Source organism: Hemitrygon akajei, chromosome 26, assembly GCF_048418815.1.
Source record: "Hemitrygon akajei chromosome 26, sHemAka1.3, whole genome shotgun sequence".
Taxonomy (NCBI): domain Eukaryota; kingdom Metazoa; phylum Chordata; class Chondrichthyes; order Myliobatiformes; family Dasyatidae; genus Hemitrygon; species Hemitrygon akajei.
The window spans coordinates 46,481,009-46,500,879 of NC_133149.1; the positions used below are offsets into that span (position 1 = coordinate 46,481,009).

Here is a 19,871-nt window from a genome sequence, read left to right on the forward strand (position 1 = left end):
TGAGGAGTGTGGTAGAACAAAGGGATCTGAGAATACAGGTCCATAATTCATTGAAAGTGGCACCACAGGTAGATAGGGTCGTAAAGAAGGCTTTGGGCATGTTGGCCTTCATAAATCAAAGTACTGACTACAGGAAATGGGATGTTATGTTGAAGTTGTACAAGACATTGGTGAGGCCTAATTTGCAGTACTGTGTACAGTTTTGGTCACCTACCTTCAGGAAAGATGTAAATAAGGTTGAAAGAGTACAGAGAAAATTTACAAGGATGTTGCTGGGTCTGGAGGACCTGAGTTATAAGGAAAGATTGAATAGATTAGGACTTTATTCCCTAGAATGTAGGAGATTGAGAAGAGATTATAACGGGTATAGACAAGGTAACTGCAAGCAGGCTTTTTCCTCTGAGATTGGGTGGGACTACAACCAGAGACCATGAGTTAAGGGTGAAAGGTGAGAGGTTTAAGGGTAACATGAGGGGAAACTTCTTCACTCAGAGGGTTGTGAGAGTGTAGAATGAGCTGCCAGCAAAAGCGGTGCTTGCGAGCTCGATTTCAACGTTTAAGAAAAGCTTGGATAAGTACATAGTGGGATATGGAGGGCTATGGTCCTGGTGCAGGTCAATGGGAGTAGGTAGCTTAAATGGTTTGACATGGACTAGATGGGCCAAAGGGCCTGTTTCTGTGCTGTACTTTGCTATGACTGAGATGTCATGATTGAGGTCACCAACAGTGAAAACACCATTGAGGTGTGTAGCTTTGAGGTCGTAGATGTGCTGTAGAGCTCCTGCAGCATTTACCCAGCACTCACATGGGGTGGGGGAGGGAGCTGTAAACAGCAATAATCACATTGGTAGTGAACTCCCTGGGCGAATAGCAGGGCCTGCACTTCACCATTAAAAACACTTATTTGTGGTGAGTAGTGGGCCGTTACTACCGAGGTGTTCATGCACCAGTTCTTATCAATGTAGACACGCAGACCTCCTCCATGGATCTTGCCGCAGGACACAGCATTTCTGCCCGCTGTATGGAGATTAGGCAGAATCTGGAATGGTGTCTTGAAGCCATGCTTCTGTCACGACAAGCGTGCACAGACTCTCATCTCCTGCAGCTACAGATACAGATAATCCAATTTATTTTCCAATGATCAGATGTTAGGGAGCAGAATTCACTTTAAGTCTTGCTTTAATAACAGCGCGCTTACCGTGGTTCTACATTCGGGTGCACTGCTTCCCTGAGTAGCTGTTGTAGCTACTCCCCGCATTCGTCTGTAACTGCACTGCACCTTTGTTATTCAGATTTTAGAGTTCCTACTGTTCAGCAACATTCTTTGGTCAAAGAAAAGATGACCAGTACAAGAAATTTCACCATTGATTGGTGCTAGAGTGGCTGCTGCACCCATGCGCTTGCCACCTTGTGGACTTGAACTTGAAGGTGTGAAGGAAGGGGGAGATGAAGAAGAAAGGGGGGAGTGCAAAGGAAGGGAGAGATGAAGAGGAAAGTGGGGAGTGCGGAAGAAGGGAAGTTCCAATCAAGCCTAGGCAAGATTACCTGCAATACGGCTTCCAAAAGCCACACCAACTGCACAGAAGTTGTTTGGGGCAGCAGCAATCTCACCGGCGCATCGAGTACCGTGGTGATTATCACCATGTTCATCAGGGTGAGGCATGGGATCCTCATCGTTCGAATTCAGGTCATAGCTTCCTTCAGGAGACTGGCAACAGGTTGTTTAAACACAAAACATCCAAATTAATTATTTCATTTAGAACTTCCCATATAAAGCATCAGTGGATCAAGAGACATTGTAGGAGCCGTGCATCTGTTCTCTATCTGCATTGCGTTCTGTGCTGCGCGTTTATTGTGGCAACTAGTTACTTGGTTGGGGGCATGGTAAAAGCAAACGGAATAAACTACATATCCTTGCTTTGTTCGGGGCAGTTTGGAGCTGGGGGCCGGCGGATGTCAAGTTGACTGCTCAATAACGCTTATTTACCATAAGACCATAAGATATAGGAGCAAAAGTAGGCCATTCAGCCCATTGAGTCTGCTCCACCATTCAATCATGGGCTGATCCAATACTTCCTGTCATCCCCACTCCCTTGCCTTCTCCCCATACCCTCTGATGCCCTGGCTAATCTCTGCCTTAAATACACCTAATGACTTGGCCTCCACAGCTGCTCGTAGCAACAAATTCCACAAATTTACCACCCTCTGACTAAAGTAATTTCTCCACATCTCTGTTCTAAATGGACGTCCTTCAAACCTGAAGTCATGCTCTCTTGTCCTGGACTCCCCTACCATGGGAAATAACCATGATAACCATGGTTACCAGACGTTCCTCATACAGTAACCCTTTCATGCCTGGAATCATTCTCATAAATCTTCTCTGAACCCTCTCCAATGTCAGTATATCCTTTCTAAAATGAGCAGCCAAAACTGCACACAATACTCCAAGTGTGGTCTCACGAGTGCCTTATTGAGCCTCAACATCACATCCCTGCTCTTAAATTCTATATCTGTAGAAAAGAATGCCGCCTTGCATGCAAAACATTGCATTTGCCTTCTTCACAACCGACTCAACCTAGAGCCTAACCTTTAGGGTATCTTGCACAAGGACTCCCAAGTCTCTTTGCACCTCTGCATTCTGAATTCTCTCTCCATCTAAGTAATAGTCTGCCCATTTATTTCTTCCACCAAAGTGCATGACAATACACTTTCCAACATTGTATTTCATTTGCCAATTCTTTGCCCATTCCCCTAAACTATCTAAGTCTCTCTGTTTCCTCAACACTACCCGCTCCTCTACCTATCTTTGTATCATCGACAAATTTAACCATAAATCCATTAATCCCATAGACCAAATCATTGACATACATCATAAAAAGCAGCGGTCTCAACACCAACCCCTGTGGAACTCCACTGGTAACCGGCAGCCAGCCAGAATAGGATCCCTTTATTCCCACTCTCTGTTTTCTGCCGATCAGCCAATGCTCCACCCATGCTAGTAACTCCCCTGTAATTCCATGGGCCCTTATCTTGCTAAGCAGCCTCATGTGCGACACCTCGTCAAAGACCTTCTGAAAATCCAAGTACACCACATCTACTGTATCTCTTTTGTCCACCCTGCTTATAATTTCCTCAAAGATTTCCAGTAGGTTTCCTTTCAGGAAACCATACTGGCTTTGGCCTTTCTTGTCATGTGCCTCCAGGTACTCCGTAATCTTATCCCTAACAATCGATTCCAATAACTTCCCAACCACTGATGTCAGGCTAACAGGTCTATAGTTTCCTTTCTGCTGCCCCCCACCCTTCTTAAGCAGCGGAGTAACATTTGCAATTTTCCAGTCATCCGGTACAATGCCAGAATCTATCCAGTCTTGAAAGATCATCGTCAATGCCTCCGCAATCTCTCCAGCTGTTTCCTTCAGAACCCAAGGGTGCATTCCATCAGGTCCAGGAGATTTATCCACCCTCAGACCATTAAGCTTCCTGAACACCTTCTCAGTCGTAATTTTCACTGCACATATAACATATATATAACATATAACAATCACAGCACGGAAATAGGCCATTCCGGCCCTCCTAGTCCATGCCGAACTCTTAATCTCACCTAGTCCCACCTACCCGCACTCAGCCCATAACCCTCCACTCCTTTCCTGTTCATATACCTATCCAATTTTACCTTAAATGACACAACTGAACTGGCCTCTACTACTTCTACAGGAAGCTCATTCCACACAGCTATCACTCTCTGAGTAAAGAAATACCCCCTCGTGTTTCCCTTAAACTTTTGCCCCCTAACTCTCAAATCATGTCCTCTCGTTTGAATCTCCCCTACTCTCAATGGAAACAGCCTATTCACATCAACTCTATCTATCTCTCTCAAAATTTTAAATACCTCGATCAAATCCCCCCTCAACCTTCTACGCTCCAATGAATAGAGACCTAACTTGTTCAACCTTTCTCTGTAACTTAAGTGCTGAAACCCAGGTAACATCCTAGTAAATCGTCTCTGCACTCTCTCTAATTTATTGATATCTTTCCTATAATTCGGTGACCAAAACTGTACACAATATTCCAAATTTGGCCTTACCAATGCCTTGTACAATTTTAACATTACATCCCAACTTCTGTACTCAATGCTCTGATTTATAAAGGCCAGCGTTCCAAAAGCCTTCTTCACCACCCTATCTACATGAGACTCCACCTTCAGGGAACTATGCACTGTTATTCCTAGATCTCTCTGTTCCACTGCATTCCTCAATGCCCTACCATTTACCCTGTATGTTCTATTTGGATTATTCCTGCCAAAATGTAGAACCTCACAATTCTCAGCATTAAACTCCATCTGCCAACATTCAGCCCATTCTTCTAACCGGCATAAATCTCCCTGCAAGCTTTGAAAACCCACCTCATTATCCACAACACCTCCTACCTTAGTATCATCGGCATACTTACTAATCCAATTTACCACCCCATCATCCGGATCATTTATGTATATTACAAACAACATTGGGCCCAAAACAGATCCCTGAGGCACCCTGCTAGTCACCGGCCTCCATCCCGATCAACAATTATCCACCACTACTCTCTGGCATCTCCCATCTAGCCACTGTTGAATCCATTTTATTACTCCAGCATTAATACCTAATGACTGAACCTTCTTAACTAACCTTCCATGTGGAACTTTGTCAAAGGCCTTGCTGAAGTCCATATAGACTACATCCACTGCCTTACCCTCGTCAACATTCCTCGTAACTTCTTCAAAAAATTCAATAAGGTTTGTCAAACATGACCTTCCATGCACAAATCCATGCTGGCTACTCCTACATACTTCACTTCCTTGACTCCCTTGAATGTCTGGTATACTGCAGATGTCTTCTACTGTGAAGAATGATGCAAAATACGCATTCAGCTCCTCTGCCATCTCCAGCATCGTTTTCTATTGGTCCTATATCTACCCTCAACTCTCTTTTACCATTTATACACTTAAAAAAGGTTTTAGTATCTTCTTTGATATTAATCGCCAGCTTCCTTTCATAATTCAACTTTTCCTTCCTAATGACCTTCTTAGTTTCCTTCTGCATGTTTTTAAAAGCTTCACAATTCTCTATCTTCCCACTATCTTTGGCTTCCTTGTATGCCCTCTCTTTTGTAATCACAATTCTATCTCCTTTACCATAGCATTGGAGAGGGATAGGAACAGACAAGTTAGGAAAACGTTTAACTGGAGTAAGGGGAAATATGAAGCTATCAGGCAGGAACTTGGAAGCATAAATTGGGAGCAGATGTTCTCAGGGAAACGTACAGAAGAAATGTGGCAGATGTTCAGGGGATATTTGAGTGGCATTCTGCATAGGTACATTTCAATGAGACAGGGAAAGGATGGTAGGGTACAGGAACCATGGTGTAGAAAAACTGTTGAAAATCTAGTCAAGAAAAGAAAAGCTTACGAAAGGTTCAATAAACTAGGTAATGATAGAGATCTAAAAAATTATAAGGCTAGCAGGAAGGAGTTTAACAATGAAATTAGGAGAGCCAAAAGGGGCCATGAGAAGGCCTAGGCGAGCAGGATTAAAGATAACACCATGGCATTCTACAAGTATGAGAAGAACAAGAGGATGAGACGTGAGAGAATAGGACCAATCAAATGTGTCAGTGGAAAAGTGTGTATGGAGCCGGAGGAGGTACCGGGGGTACTTAATGAATACTTTGCTTCAGTATTCACTACGGAAAATGACCTTGGTGATTGTAGGGATGACTTACAGTGGACTGAAAAGCTTGAGCATATAGACATTAAGAAAGGTGATGTGCTGAAGCTTTTAAAAAGCATCAAGTTGGATAAGTCACTGGGAGCGGACAAGATATATCCCAGGCTACTGTGGAAAGCAAGGGAAAAGATTGCTGAGCCTCTGGTGATGATCTTTGCATCATCAATGAGGACGGGAGAGGTTCCGGAGGATTGGAGGGTTGTGGATGTTGTTCCATTATTCAAGAAAGGAATATTATAGACCAGTGAGTCTTACCTCAGTGGTGGGCAAGTTGATGGAGAAGATCCTGAGGGGCAGGATTTATGAACATTTGGAGAGACATAATATGATTAGGAATAGTCAGCATGGCTTTGTCAAAGGCAGGTCGTGCCTTGTGTGCCTGATTGAATTTTTTTTTTGAGGAGTTGACTGAATACATTGATGAAGGTAGAGCAGTAGCTGTAGTGTATATGGATTTCAGCAAGGCATTTGACAAGGTACCCCATGCAAAGCTTATTGAGAAAGTAAGGAGGAATGGGATCCAAGGGGAAATTGCTTTGTGGATCCAGAACTAACTTGCCCACAGAAGGAAAAGAGTGGTTGTAGACGGGTCATATTCTGCATGGAGGTCGGTGACCAGTGGTGCACCTCAGGGATCTGCTCTGGGACCCCTACTCTTTGTAATTTTTATAAACGACCTGGATGAGGAAGTGGAGGTACGGGTTAGTGAATTTGCTGATGACACAAAGGTTGAGGGTGTTGTGGATAGTGTGGAGGACTGTTGGAGGTTAAAGTGAAACATTAATAGGATGCAAAACTGGTTTGAGAAGTGGCAGATGGAGTTCAGCCCAGTTAAGTGTGAGGTGGTTCATTTTGGTAGGTCAAATATGATGGCATATTATAGCAACTATAGGCCAGTTAGCTTAACATCTGTAGTTGGGAAAATGCTTGAAGAAATAGCGAAACATTTAGAAAGGAGTGGTTCCATTAGACAGACGCAGCATGGATTCAGAAAGGGCAGGTCCTGTTTGACAAACTTACTGGAGTTCTTTGAGGACATAGTGAGTGCAGTGGATGCAGAGGAACAGGTGGATGTTGTATACTTGGATTTCCAGAAGGCTTTCGATAAGGTGCCACACAAGAGACTTATAAATAAGATATGGATGCATGGAGTCGGAGGAAGTGTATTGGCATGGATAGTGGATTGGTTAACCAAAAGAAGGCAGAGAGTTGGTATAAATGGGTGTTTCTCTGGTTGGCAGTCAGTGGTGAGTGAGGTGCCGCAGGGGTTGGTGCTGGGCCCGCAGCTGTTTACTATTTACATTGATGATTTGGAAGAGGGGACCGAGTGTAGCGTAGTAAAATTTGCTGATGACACTAAACTGAGTGGAAAAGCAAATTGTACAGAGGATGTGGAGAGTCTGCAGAGGGATATAGATAGGTTAAGTGAGTGGGCCAAGGTTTGGCAGATGGAATACAATGTTGGTAAATGTGAGAGCATCCACTTTGGAAGGAATAATAGAAGAGCAGATTATTATTTAAATGGTGAAAAATTGCAGCATGCTGTTGTGCAGAGGGACTTGGGAGTGCTTGTTCATGAATTGCAAAAGGTTGGCTTGCAGGTACACCTGGTTATTAAGAAGGCAAGCGAAATGTTGGCCTTCATTGCTAGGGAGATTGAATTCAAGAGCAAGGAGGTCATGCTGCAACTATACAGGGTACTGGTGAGACCGCCCCTGGAGTACTGTGTGCAGTTCTGGTCTCCATACTTGAGGAAGGATATACTGGCTTTGGAGGCAGTGCAGAGGAGGTTCACCAGGTTGATTCCAGGGATGAAGGGGTTGACCTATAAGGAGAGTTTATACTCTCTGGAGTTCAGAAGAATGAGAGGGGATCTTATAGAAACATACAAAATTTTGAAAGGGATAGATAAGATAGGAGGAAAGTTGCTTCCATTGGTAGGTGAGACTAGAACTAGGGGACATTGCCTCAAGATTCAGGGGAGAAAATTTAGGACGGAGATGAGGAGAAACTGTTGTTCCCAGAGAGTGGTGAATCTGTGGAATTCTCTGCCCAAGGAAGCAGTTGAGGCTTCTTCACTAAATATATTTAAGATACAGTTAGATAGGTTTTTACATTGTAAGGAAATTAAGGGTTATGGAGAAAAGGCAGGTAGATGGAGCTGAATTTACGGACAGATCAGCCATTATCTTATTGAATGGCAGAGCAAGCTCGATGGGCCGGATGGCCTACTCCTGCTCCTATTTCTTATGTCCTTATTAATGGTAAGACTCTTGACAGTGTGGAGGATCGGAGGGATCTTGGGGTCCGAGTCCATAGGACACTCAAAGCTGCTACACAGGTTGACTCTGTGGTTAAGAAGGCATACGGTGTATTGGCCTTCATCAACCGTGGGATTGAGTTCAAGAGCCAAGAGGTAATGTTGCAGCTATATAGGACCCTGGTCAGACCCCACTTGGAGTACTGTGCTCAGTTCTGGTTGCCTCACTACAGGATGTGGAAACCATAGAAAGGGTGCAGAGATTTACAAGGATGTTGCCTTGATTGGGGAGCATGCCTCATGAGAACAGGTTGAGTGAACTCGGCCTTTTCTCCTTGAAGCAACGGAGGATGAGAGGTGACCTGACAGAGGTGTATATGATGAGAGGCACTGATCGTGTGGATAGTCAGAGGCTTTTTCCCAGGGCTGAAATGACTAGCACGAGAGGGCACAGTTTTAAGGTGCTTGAAAGTAGGTACAGAGGGGATATCAGGGGTAAGTTGTTTTTTTTTACATGCAGAGAGTGGTGCGTGCGTGGAATGGGCTGCCAACGACGGTGGTGGAGGTGGATACAATAAGGTCTTTTAAAAGACTCTTGATAAGGTTCATGGCGCTTAGGAAAATAGAGGGTTATGGGTAACCCTAGGTAATTTCTAAATTAAGTACATGTTCAGCACAGCACTGTGGGCCGAAGGGCCTGTATCATGCTGTAGATTTTCTATGTTTCGCTTTTACTTAGGCTCTGACTTGTCAGCCACAGTAGTGTCCTCCTTCTATTCGAAAATTTCTTATTTGTAATGTATCCGTCTTGCACTTCCCTCATTTTTCACAGAAATTCCAGCCATTGCTGCTCTGCTGTCCTTCCTGCAAATGTCCCTTTCCAGTCAACTTCGGCCAGTTCCCCTCTGATGCCATTGTAATTTCCTTTATTCCACTGAAATACCAACACATTGGAATTTAGTTTCTCCTTCTCAAATTTCAAAGTGAACTCGATCATATTGTGATCACTGTTCCCTAAGGGTTCCTTAACCTTAAGCTCTCTTATCACCTCCGGATCATTGCACAACATCTAATCCAGCACAGCCGATCCCCTAGTGGGCTCAACAACAAGCTATTCTAAAAGGCCATCCCTTAAGACATTCTACAAATTCTTTCCTGAGGTCCAGTACTGGCCTGGTTCTCCCAATCCACATTCATGTTAAAATCCCCAACAATTATCATGACATTGCTCTTTTGGCACGCCTTTTCTATCTCCTGCTGTAATTTGTAATCCACATCTTGGCTGCTGTTTGGAGGCCTGTACACAGCTGCCATTAGGGTCCTTTTGCCCTTGCCATTTCTTAACTCAACCCATAGAGACTCTCTACCTTCCGATCCTAAATCATCTCTAATGATTTAATAATTTTTTCTTATACAGAGCAACACCACCCCCTCTGCCTACTAACTCATCTTTCTGATACATCATATATCCTTGGACGTTCAGCTCCCAATGGCAGCCATCCTTTAGCCAAGTTTCAGAGATGGCCACAATGTCATATTTGCCAATCTGTAGCTGAATTTCAAGATCGTCCATTTCATTTCTTATGCTGCCTAAGTTTCATTGTTTCAAGATTGTATGCTTGCTAATTGCTAATAAAGGACTGAATACATACACTCGACTTCTGGAACAATCATTATTGGAGCACATGAGTCTAACAAAACTGTGGGGGTGGGGGGGTGGTCAGCAGCAGCAGCAATTGGTTTGTTAGAATTGGCCAGTACATTCTGCCAATAAAAGATTTCAACAGTTATCCCAAACAAACATCAGCATTCGGACATATCTGCGAGATTAAAAACACTGCAGCTTGGAGAAGCTTGTGGCAAGTAACGACCTGTTGTTGATTCATGCTGTGTGTTTGGGGTTAGAACATAGTTTGGAATGGTTATCACTGACTGTAAGCTCTATAGTGTGGTGCTTGCCTGTGAGTTCTGCACTTTGTTCTATCGATTGTTGACATCGGAATTGAATGCCATTATTTTGTCTGATTTGTGTACTTGGAAAACAACATGAGTCAAGATGGAAACAGTGACCTTGAAGTCAGCACTAAAAGAGATATTAAACTTATTGGGAAAGCTTTGATGACTAGAATTGACAACTTTCAAAATTGTTAAAAAGATTAATGGTTTAACATCATTAATTAGCAGCCTTTTACAAGAGCAAGATGTCTCACAAGTGCTGTCTCATTTGGATGATTTAAAAAATCTTTGTGAAACTGTTGCTAAGCAATATAACATGTTGTTGACTTGAATGTCTATCTCAGAGCAAGATTTTTAAAAAAATAGCTTTTTGAATATTCAGATGCTTATTAATACAGTCACGTCAGTGGTCAAACAAACATTGGCTGAAACAAACATGCGATGTTGAAGGTCAAGTTGCTGGAGTAAATGAAAATAATTATAAAGCCACAGGGCATGGTTTGACCATGTATAAAGCTAATGATTTTCAGGATGACATAATCCTGAAGACAGTGCATCTAACGTGCAGGCAACAGGTTCTATTGCTAGCAGAGAGTCCCATGTGTTTGATACCTCCTTGGGACACATTAAAACGGAGGCTGATTTAGTTAAGTTATGCGCAAGACAACAAATACCGATGGATAAACATGTATAGGAAGAACAGGTGGAACAGATTCAGAGAAACCAGGACCAGATGGAAGAACAGTTTCTGAGAACGATAGAGCAGCTTAAGTTGCAGGAAGAAATTGCAGCCAAGATGACCAGAGTTAAAGTGGTAAAGACTTCAACTGCTGTGAGTACTAAACATGCTCCAGCAGGACAGTTCTATGGTCAGAGTTCCTACATTGACTTGGAACAGAGAAAATTCAGCATACTCGATCCCAATGTGGACACACATTTCTCAAGTGTCTATGAGTCACGAGTTTGGATTCCAAGGGGTAGATCAGGGTGCTCACCCTTACTGAGAAGGCACTTTGAACCTGTGTCGTATCCAAAAGCACATTGAATGCTTATTCTGAGGACAGTGATTTATAGTACGATACTCGTGTTTCAGATGATAAAGGTGTAAATGCTGTGCTGGAGGCCACAAGGACCCGAAAGGAAATAACAAGCATAGTGATGCAACAAAATATTGGATCTCTACCTAGAAGAGAGACTTAAAACTTTGAGGGCGATCCATTGCAGTATCACTCATTTATGAGGGCTTTCAAGAATAGCATTAAAGGTATGACTGATGTTTCTGGTGAGCGTGGCCATTTTCCCGAACAGTTCACTGGAGGTCACCCTAGAGAGCTTGTCAAAAATTGCCAAGGAGCTGGCCCAGAGCAAGAATAACTGAAGGCTCAATCTTTACTACAGGAACATTTTAGTGATGAGCACAAAATTGCTGCGGCCTACATGAGAAAGGCTCTTTCTCAACCGCTTATCAAATCAGATGTGAAAGCTCTTCAAGATTACAGTCTTTATCTTAGAGGTTGCTGCAATGCCATGGAAGACATACAGGACATGCCTGCTAATATGAGGATTGTTATAGATAAATTGCCTGATAAACTTTGGGGAAAAATGGAAATCGGTGGTCTACAAACTGCAAGAAAGGCACACCCACAACATTATTTTCACTGACATTGTTGATTTTATTGAAAGGTGAGTAAAGATTGCTACACACCCAGTGTTTGGAAAAAAATACAATGCTACATCGCCGGCAGTAAGTAAAGGTACGTATGCTTTCCTAGATCAAGGAGGTAGAGCAGGGTTCTGCACAGAGAGCCTCATAAACAAGCTCAACCTGACAGCAAAAGGAATTACACATTCTCTTACGCATTGAGGGGTCATGAGAACGCTGTGAGTAGCTACGTCGTTTCAGGATTGGAAGTGGCTGGCTTAGATGGTGAAAACTTATTGTGAACTGCCTAACATCTATACACAGGAACGTATGCCTGTCTACAAAAAGGAAACATTCCTCGTCAGAGAGATCATCAGGAATAGTCTCACCTGAAGCATACTGCCAGAAACTGAGCTGCTGATAGGGACACATGTACCAAAAGCATTGGAGCCACTGCAAGTGAATTGCAATGTTAAAGATAGACCCTAATGCAACCAACACAATGCTGGGTTGGACTGTTAATGGACCACCAAAAAAAACATACCCTGGTGGTAGACGAGACGACACTCGGCCAGCGCTGACAATTAATGGGATTTCAGTTTTGCGTTTCGATGAACTTTGGCAGCAGTGATTCAAGACAGATTTTCCTGAATGCAGTCAAGAGGAACAACCTGCTTGGGCAGAAAAGGGCACCATCCAGGATAGGCTGTTTACCAAAAGAGCCTGTGTTTTGATAGCATGTAGATGTAATTATTCTAGTATAATAATTAGGGGTCTGGAATGTAACAGCCACGCATGTGCTCTGTATCTTCATTCAATTCCGTGCTGGGCATTTATTATGGTAACTAGTTACACAAGTGGGGGCATGGTAAAAGTAAAAGGAATAAGTTATATCTTCATGCTTTGTTCGAGGCAGTATGGAGCGGGGGCCGATGGATGTCATATCGTTTGTTGACCGCTCAATAACATTTATTTATGCTTAATTATGCTTAAGTTTCATTGTTTCAAGATTGTATACCTGCTAATTGCTAATAAAGGATTGAATACATATTCTCGAATTTTGGAACAATCATTACTGGAGCTGAGGGTTCAACATACTGTCTAACAAATCCATGGGGGTCGATGGCAGCAGCAATTGGCTTGATAGAACTGGCCACTACTGACAGTTTAGGCAGCTGTGAAGCAATGGACAAAGCCATTTCCTGTGACTAGTTACCATAATAAATGCCCAGCACAGAATACAATTCAAATACAGAACAGATACATGGTACAGAACATTTCCAAACCTAGGGAGGAAGGAAATCTGAGTTCATTCACTCTATCCAAACCTCTCATGATTTGAAGAACCCTCATAGCCATGCACACCCAAACACACACTCATGCGTGGGCACACACCCACATATACCTACACACACACGTACATATATACATATACACGCACACAGACACACGTACAGACCCACACACGCACTTGAACACATACCCACACACATATACATACTCACAAGCCCACTCACACACCCACTCATATACATATATACACACATATACATATTTATATATTACACACACACACACACAAAGAGTTGCCTATAAAAAGTATTCACCACCCTTAGAAGTTTTTGTTTTTGCTGTTTTACAACATTGAATCATAGTGGATTTAAATTTGGCATTTTTTGACACTGATCAACAGAAAAAGACTCCTTCATGCAGAGATCTGTTTTCACTTTGACAAAGTGATCTAAATTTATTACAAATATAAAACACAAAATAATTGATTGCATAAGTATTCTCCACGTTCAAGTCAATATGTAGTAGATACACCTTTGGCAGCAATTACAGCCTTGAGTCTGTGTGGATAGGTCTCTATCAGCTTTGCATATCTGGACACTGCAATTTTCCTCCATTCTTCTTTACAAAACTGCTCAAGCTCTGTCAGATTGCATGGGGATTGTGAGTGAACAGCCCTTTTCAAGTCCAGCCACAAATTCTTAATTGGATTGAGGTCTGAACTCTGACTTGGCTACTCCAAAACATTAACTTTGTTGTTTTTAAGCTATTCCTGTGTAGCTTTGGCTTTATGCTTGGGGCCATTGTCTTGCTGGAAAACAAATCTTCTCCCAAGTCACAGTTCTCTTGCAGACTGCATCAGGTTTTCCTCCAGGATTTCCCTGTATTTTGCTGCATTCATTTTACTCTCTACCTTCCCAAGCCTTCCTGAGCCTGCTACAGTGAAGCATCCCCACAGCATGATGCAGCCACCACCATGCTTCACTGTAGGGATGGTGTGTTTTTGATGATGTGCAGTGTTTGGCTTATGCCAAACATAGTGTTTAGTCTGATGGCCAAAAAGTGCAATTTTGGTTTCCTCAGACTGTAAAACCTTCTTCCAGCTGACTTCAGAGTCTCCCACATGCCTTCTAGCAAACTCTAGACAAGATTTCATGCGAGTTTCCCCCCCCCCCCCCCCCCAACAGTGGTTTTCTCTTTGCCACACTCTCATAAAACTGTGACTAGTGAAGCACCTGGGCAACAGTTGCTATCTGTGCAGTCTCTCCCATCTCAGCCACTGAAGCTTGTAACCCCTCCAGAGTTATCACAGGTCTCTTGGTGGCCTCCCTCACTAGTCCCCTTATTGCACGGTCACTCAGTTTTTGAAGACAGCCTGCTCAAGGCAGAGTTACAGCTGTGCCATAATCTTTCCATTTCTTGACTGTACTCCAAGGGATATTCAGTGACTTGGAAATTTTCTTGTATCCATCTCCTGACTTGTGCTTTTCAATAACCTTTTCACAGAGTTGCTTCAAGTGTTCTTTTGTTTTCATGGTGTAGTTTTTGCCAGGATACTGACTCACCAGCAGTTGGACTGTCTAGATACAGGTGTATTTTTACTACAATCAATTGAAACACCTTGACTGCACATAGGTAATCTCCATTTAACTAATTACTGTATGTCACTTCCAAAGCCAATTGGCTGCACCAGTGATGATTTGGTGTGTCATATTAAAGGGGGTGAATACTTATGCAATCAATTATTTTCTACTTTATATCTGTAATTACTTTAGATCACTTTGTAGACATTTGTTTTCACCTTGACACAAAAGAGTCTTTTTCTGTTGATTAGTGTCAAAAAAAAGCCAAATTAGATCCATTGTGATTCAATGTTATAAAACAATAGAACATGAAAACTTCAAGGGGGGGGGGGTTGAAAGTACTTTTTAAATAGGCACTATAGGTTCAGCAGTGTCTGCACATAAGGTGACTGACAGGAAATGATAAAATAGTGGTGGTTGAGGGTGTGGAGGGTGGGTTAGTGGGTGGGGGTGTTGATTAGCCTGATGGCTTGGGGAAAGTCACTGTCTTGAGTCTAGTGATCCTGGTGTGGATGCTACATAGCCTCCTCCCTGATGGGAGTGGAACAAACAGTCCGTGAGCAGAGTGGGTGGCATCCTTCATGATGTCAAGGCTAACAGCAAGTTAGCCTGTCCAAACTCTCCTGCTGATCTTTGACTTAAACTGAGTGCAGTTTACATTCTCCCCATGAGCATAGGAGTCTATTCTGGGTGCAACGGGTTCCTCCCACATCCCAAGGACTTGAAGGTTGCTAGACTTATTCAGCCCTGTAACTGGTCTCCAGTGTGCAGGTGAGTGGAAGAATCTGGTGGTGGGGCAAAGGAAGAGTTCATGGGAAAATGGGGAGAATAAATTGGACAAGGATAGGTATAGGTGCATGTCCATAGGTCCCTCAAAGCTGCCACACAAGTTGATAGGTGGTTTATAAGGCGTATGGTGTGTTGGCCTTCAGTAGTCGGGGAATTGAGTTCAACAGCCATGAGGTAATGCTCTATAAAGCTTGGAGTATTGTGTTCTTTTCTGGTCACCTCATTATAGAAGGATGTGGAAGCTTTGGAGAGGGTGCAGAGAAGATTTGCCAGGACGCTGCCTGGATTGGAGAGCATGTTTTATGAGGATAGTTTGAGTGAGCTAAAGCTTTTCTCTTTGGAGCGAAGGAGGATGAGAGATGACTTGATAGAGATATATAAGATGATAAGAGGCATAGATCGAGTGGACAGCCAGAGGCACTCTCTCAGGGTGGAAGTGGTTAATATGAGAAGGCACTATTTTAAAGTGATTGGAAGAAAGGGATATTGGAACATCCTGCCAGGGGTGGTGGTAGTAGAGGCAGACATATAAGCGACATTTAAGAGACTCTTAGATAGGCACATGGATGATAGAAAGATGGAGAGCTGTGTAGGAGGGAAGGGTTAGATTGATCTTATAATAGGTTAAAAGGTCAGCATAACATAGTGGGCCGAAGGGCCTGTAGTGTGCTGTAATGTTCTATATGATCTACAAGCAGCTATCCATCATTCACTGTAATTTTATGGAGAAATTTCCTACCTTTATTGAGAGGTTGCTGCAGTATTTCTTGTGCCCTCCTCTATCCTTTGGCCGTAAAATAGACTATTTGCTGTAAGATTTGCATCCTGCTCCCTTCAGCTCTTTAGCTGCCGGCAATGTCAAAATATGCACAACATAATACCCTTCTCTCCCTCTCATACTTCTCCAGCCTTCCCTTAAACCCAGCCACACCACAACACTTACATAATTGGCCTGTATGTCCTCTATGGTGTATTCAACACCATCATCGACCACCACCACTGTCACACCTTCACCAGTGACATTGCGCTCCCACACCCCAGTGACGTTGATGTCCATCCCACGCTTTCTCCGATTGTGCTGCGAGAGAAAGAGGGTTTGGTGAGTATAGGAAATTTTGATAGTACATTGATAGATAAGCAGATGAGCTGTTCTCATTTACAAGGGGAGAAAGTAACAAGGAGCTAGAGGTGTCCAGAAACTGTGGATATCAAAATTGGTGGAAGGATAAAAACAGAGATGAGGGATGTTTTATTTGATTTAAATCATTAGTGATCGATCACCTGGTTTCTTACTAGGTCCTGTGACCCTTCCCAGTTGGCCTTAGATCACCCTTTTGCCAAAGAATCTGACTTGGAGGATGACTACAATCAGGGAAGAGGACCTTCACCATCCAGAACAAGCTCCCTTCTCATTACTACTATCAGGGAGGTGGTACAGGAGCCTGAAGACCCAAACTCAACAGCCTGGAAACACCTCCTCCGCCACAGTTTCAGAACAGCTTCTTCCTCTCTGCCATTAGATTTCTGAATGGTCCATGAACACAACCTCGCTATTCCTCTTTTGCACATTTATCTTTTATAGTAACTTGTAGTAATTTTTTTTTTTACATCTTACACTGTACTGCTGTCACAAACCAACAAATTTCAGGACACATGTTAGCGATGATAAACTTGATTCTGATTCTGCTTGTGGGGAGAACATGAACCAACAGCAAACTCAGCACCGGTTATCTGCAACAGGGTCTGGCATCACCCACAAGGCCAGTATCTACTGACCATTCATGACCAGTTCAATGAAAGGAAAAATATTTGAAATGATTGTGGGCCTTCAGATTTTTTCTGGTCTGAGAACAATAGGACCTTCATTCCACTGGAGATTTACTGAGGCTTGTTCCAGAGGGTTGGAAGCCAACAAAAAAGGAAGGCATATTAAAGTAACATTTCACAGCACCAGTGACTTGGATTCAATTCCCATTGCTATCTGTAAGGAGTTTGTACATTCTCCTTGTGAACGTGTGGGTTTTCTCTCACTTTCCAAAGATGTATGGGCTGCGTGGGTTTGTTGGGCCGGAAGGGCCTGTTACTGTGTTGTATCTCTAAAGAAAATAATGAAAAATAAAAGTAAGAATTGCATTTCTATAGCATCTGTGCCCCTCTCTAAAAATGTCTGAAATGCAGCCATAGGAAATGTGGTATCTAATTGGTGCACAACAGTTTCCTATGACTAGTAAAGAAATGATGAGCTGTAGTGGGTGATTAATAGTGTCTGTGGATCACAGAGCTGATGAAAATAAAACAGATTAAACTGGTAGCATACTGCCAAGGTTTGACACATCCATTGTAAATCCACTATGAACATAATCAGGAAGAGGAAGAAGAAGGAGGAGGAGTAGAGGAGGAGGAGGAGGAGGAGGAGGAGGCGGCTATTCTGTCTCATTACACTTAATTGGCCATTCAGTAAAATCATGGACAATTGACTGTAATCTCAAATCTCCCATCCCTACCTCTTCCTGTAACCTTTTACCCTGTTTATCTGTACACTAAAGCATTAAATATTAGCTTTATTAATCTCAATACAGTACTGTGCAAAAGCCTTAGACACATATACATAACTAGGATGCCCAAGACTTTAGCACAGTACTGTATTTGTCAACGTGGAGCAGAGAGAGAGTTTGTAAATCTGGTGGGAACAAAGCACATTGGGAATGGTGAGGGTGCAGCACTGTGGGAGGGGTGTGGGACAGGTGGGAGAGGAGGAGTGCCAGGGGCCGGGGGGTGGTGGTGCAAGTGTAGACACACTCAGCCCTGAGACACCAGGCAAGGCCATTTGATCCAAACAATTGGTTTTATTGATCATTACAGAATGTCTCTCTGGTGCTTCCCACACCCTCCCCTCTTTCCTGTTCCCCAACCATGATTCTCCTCTCCAGGCCCTCTTCACACTCTCAGTCCACAACAGAGACCCATATTAGAATCAGGTTTATCATCACTTATGTCACGAAATTTGGTTTTGTGGCCTTTGCACAGTACTGTATATTGAAACATACAGTCAAGTATGTCATTTATATCAATGACAACAGTCGCCATGCTTCCTGCACTAACGTAGCATTCCCATAACTTACTAACCCTAACCCACGGATCTTTGGAATGTGGGAGGAAACTGGAGCACATGGAGGAGACCCACGCTTTCATGGGCCGAACATACAAACTCCTTACAGACAGCTGCAGGAATTGAACCCTGATCAGTGATCACTGGCACTGTAAGCCATTGTCACTGCACCAACATCCTGAAACATCTACCTGGCCAGGATAACGGGAGGACCTGCTGCTACCACAACATTTGAAGGTGCTGAACAGGCCCTATAAATGGTGGCATTATTAGCATATCCCAACAATTAGCATTTTTATAGTAATCTACTGAAGGAGTTTTTTGTCTGCATTGAAGTGGGATGAAACATTTCCTGTGTCTCATGGTGCACGTTTGTGCAGTTACAGACTAGAAAAAACTTAAAAGGAAATTGCAAACGATGGACAGCCGTTGGTTCTCGTTCAGGAAGACTTAAAACTAAAGAAAAACACAAACACTGGAGTGTATGGAGGCAACCGACAGGGAGTTCACGGACAGTATGACCCAGCTGATGATGAACATTGATAAACGCACTAACTCTGTTGCATTAATAAAGGACCTTGTTAAATGTATAAAACATGTCTGCATCAGTGTTATCTTGTACTTCCATACAATGTTACAGTAGGCTGTTACACATCTACTGTCAGAGAAGTACTTGCATAAATAGGTAAACCACCTTCATACAAGCAAGGCCAGAAAACAGGGCAAAGTGAGTATACTTATTTATTCAGTAACTTATGGGTCAAAGTATTTGGTGAGTACATTTCTAACTCTTCTGGCTTTAGTTTCGTTGCCGTCTGTTCTGAAATTGTTAGGTTGCGTTCAAGAAAACAATGAAATGCCGTCCCATCCTCTCACTCCAGTTCTGCAGAACTTCAGGAAAGATTGGCAAATAGGTTTTAGGGGTGCCACAGTAGTGTAGCAGTTAATACAATGCTATCACAGCTCAAAGTTCAGAATTCCGATGCCATCTGTAAGGAGTTTGTACATTCTCCCTGTGGCCACATGGGCTTCCTCCGGGTGCTCCAGTTTCCTCCCACAGTCCACAGACGTACTGGTTAGTAGATTAATTGGCCATTGTAAATTGTCCCATTATTAGACTCGGGTTAAATAGGGGGGTTGCTGGGCAGCACGGTTCATTGGGTTAAAAGGTTCTATTTGCCGTTCTGTGCTGTATCTTGAAATAAATAAATAATATTTCTTCTGTGGTTTGATCGGGTCACGACTACGCAAGCGTGTGGATGTCAGCCAGTGAGAACAGCGAGAAGAGTTTAAAAGGAGACAACCTTATAGAACGGGCGACAGAGTAGGAAGTGCTTTGGCTCAACGGGGCTTCGGTGTCAACAGGTCGAGGCGAGGTAGGCTGGCTGAGTAGAATACAGACAGGAAGTATGTGTGTGAGGCCGATGTTCTGTGCTCAGTGTCAGATGTGGGGGGGGGGGGGGGGTCCTGGAGTCTC

General features: G+C 43.2%; 1 protein-coding gene across 7 annotated transcripts in view; it reads right to left on the reverse strand.

The window, feature by feature from the left end:
- Window positions 1-19,871, reverse strand: part of LOC140716953 (proprotein convertase subtilisin/kexin type 7-like) — a 287,410-nt gene that overhangs the window by 219,678 nt on the left and 47,861 nt on the right. For all 7 annotated transcript variants that reach the window (XM_073030136.1, XM_073030133.1, XM_073030137.1 and 4 more), the window contains 2 exons: window positions 16,229-16,363; window positions 1,546-1,708 (listed from right to left, as the gene is read on the reverse strand). In XM_073030136.1, coding sequence (XP_072886237.1) covers window positions 1,546-1,708; window positions 16,229-16,363 — 298 coding nt within the window. The remainder of the gene's footprint in view (window positions 1-1,545; window positions 1,709-16,228; window positions 16,364-19,871) is intronic.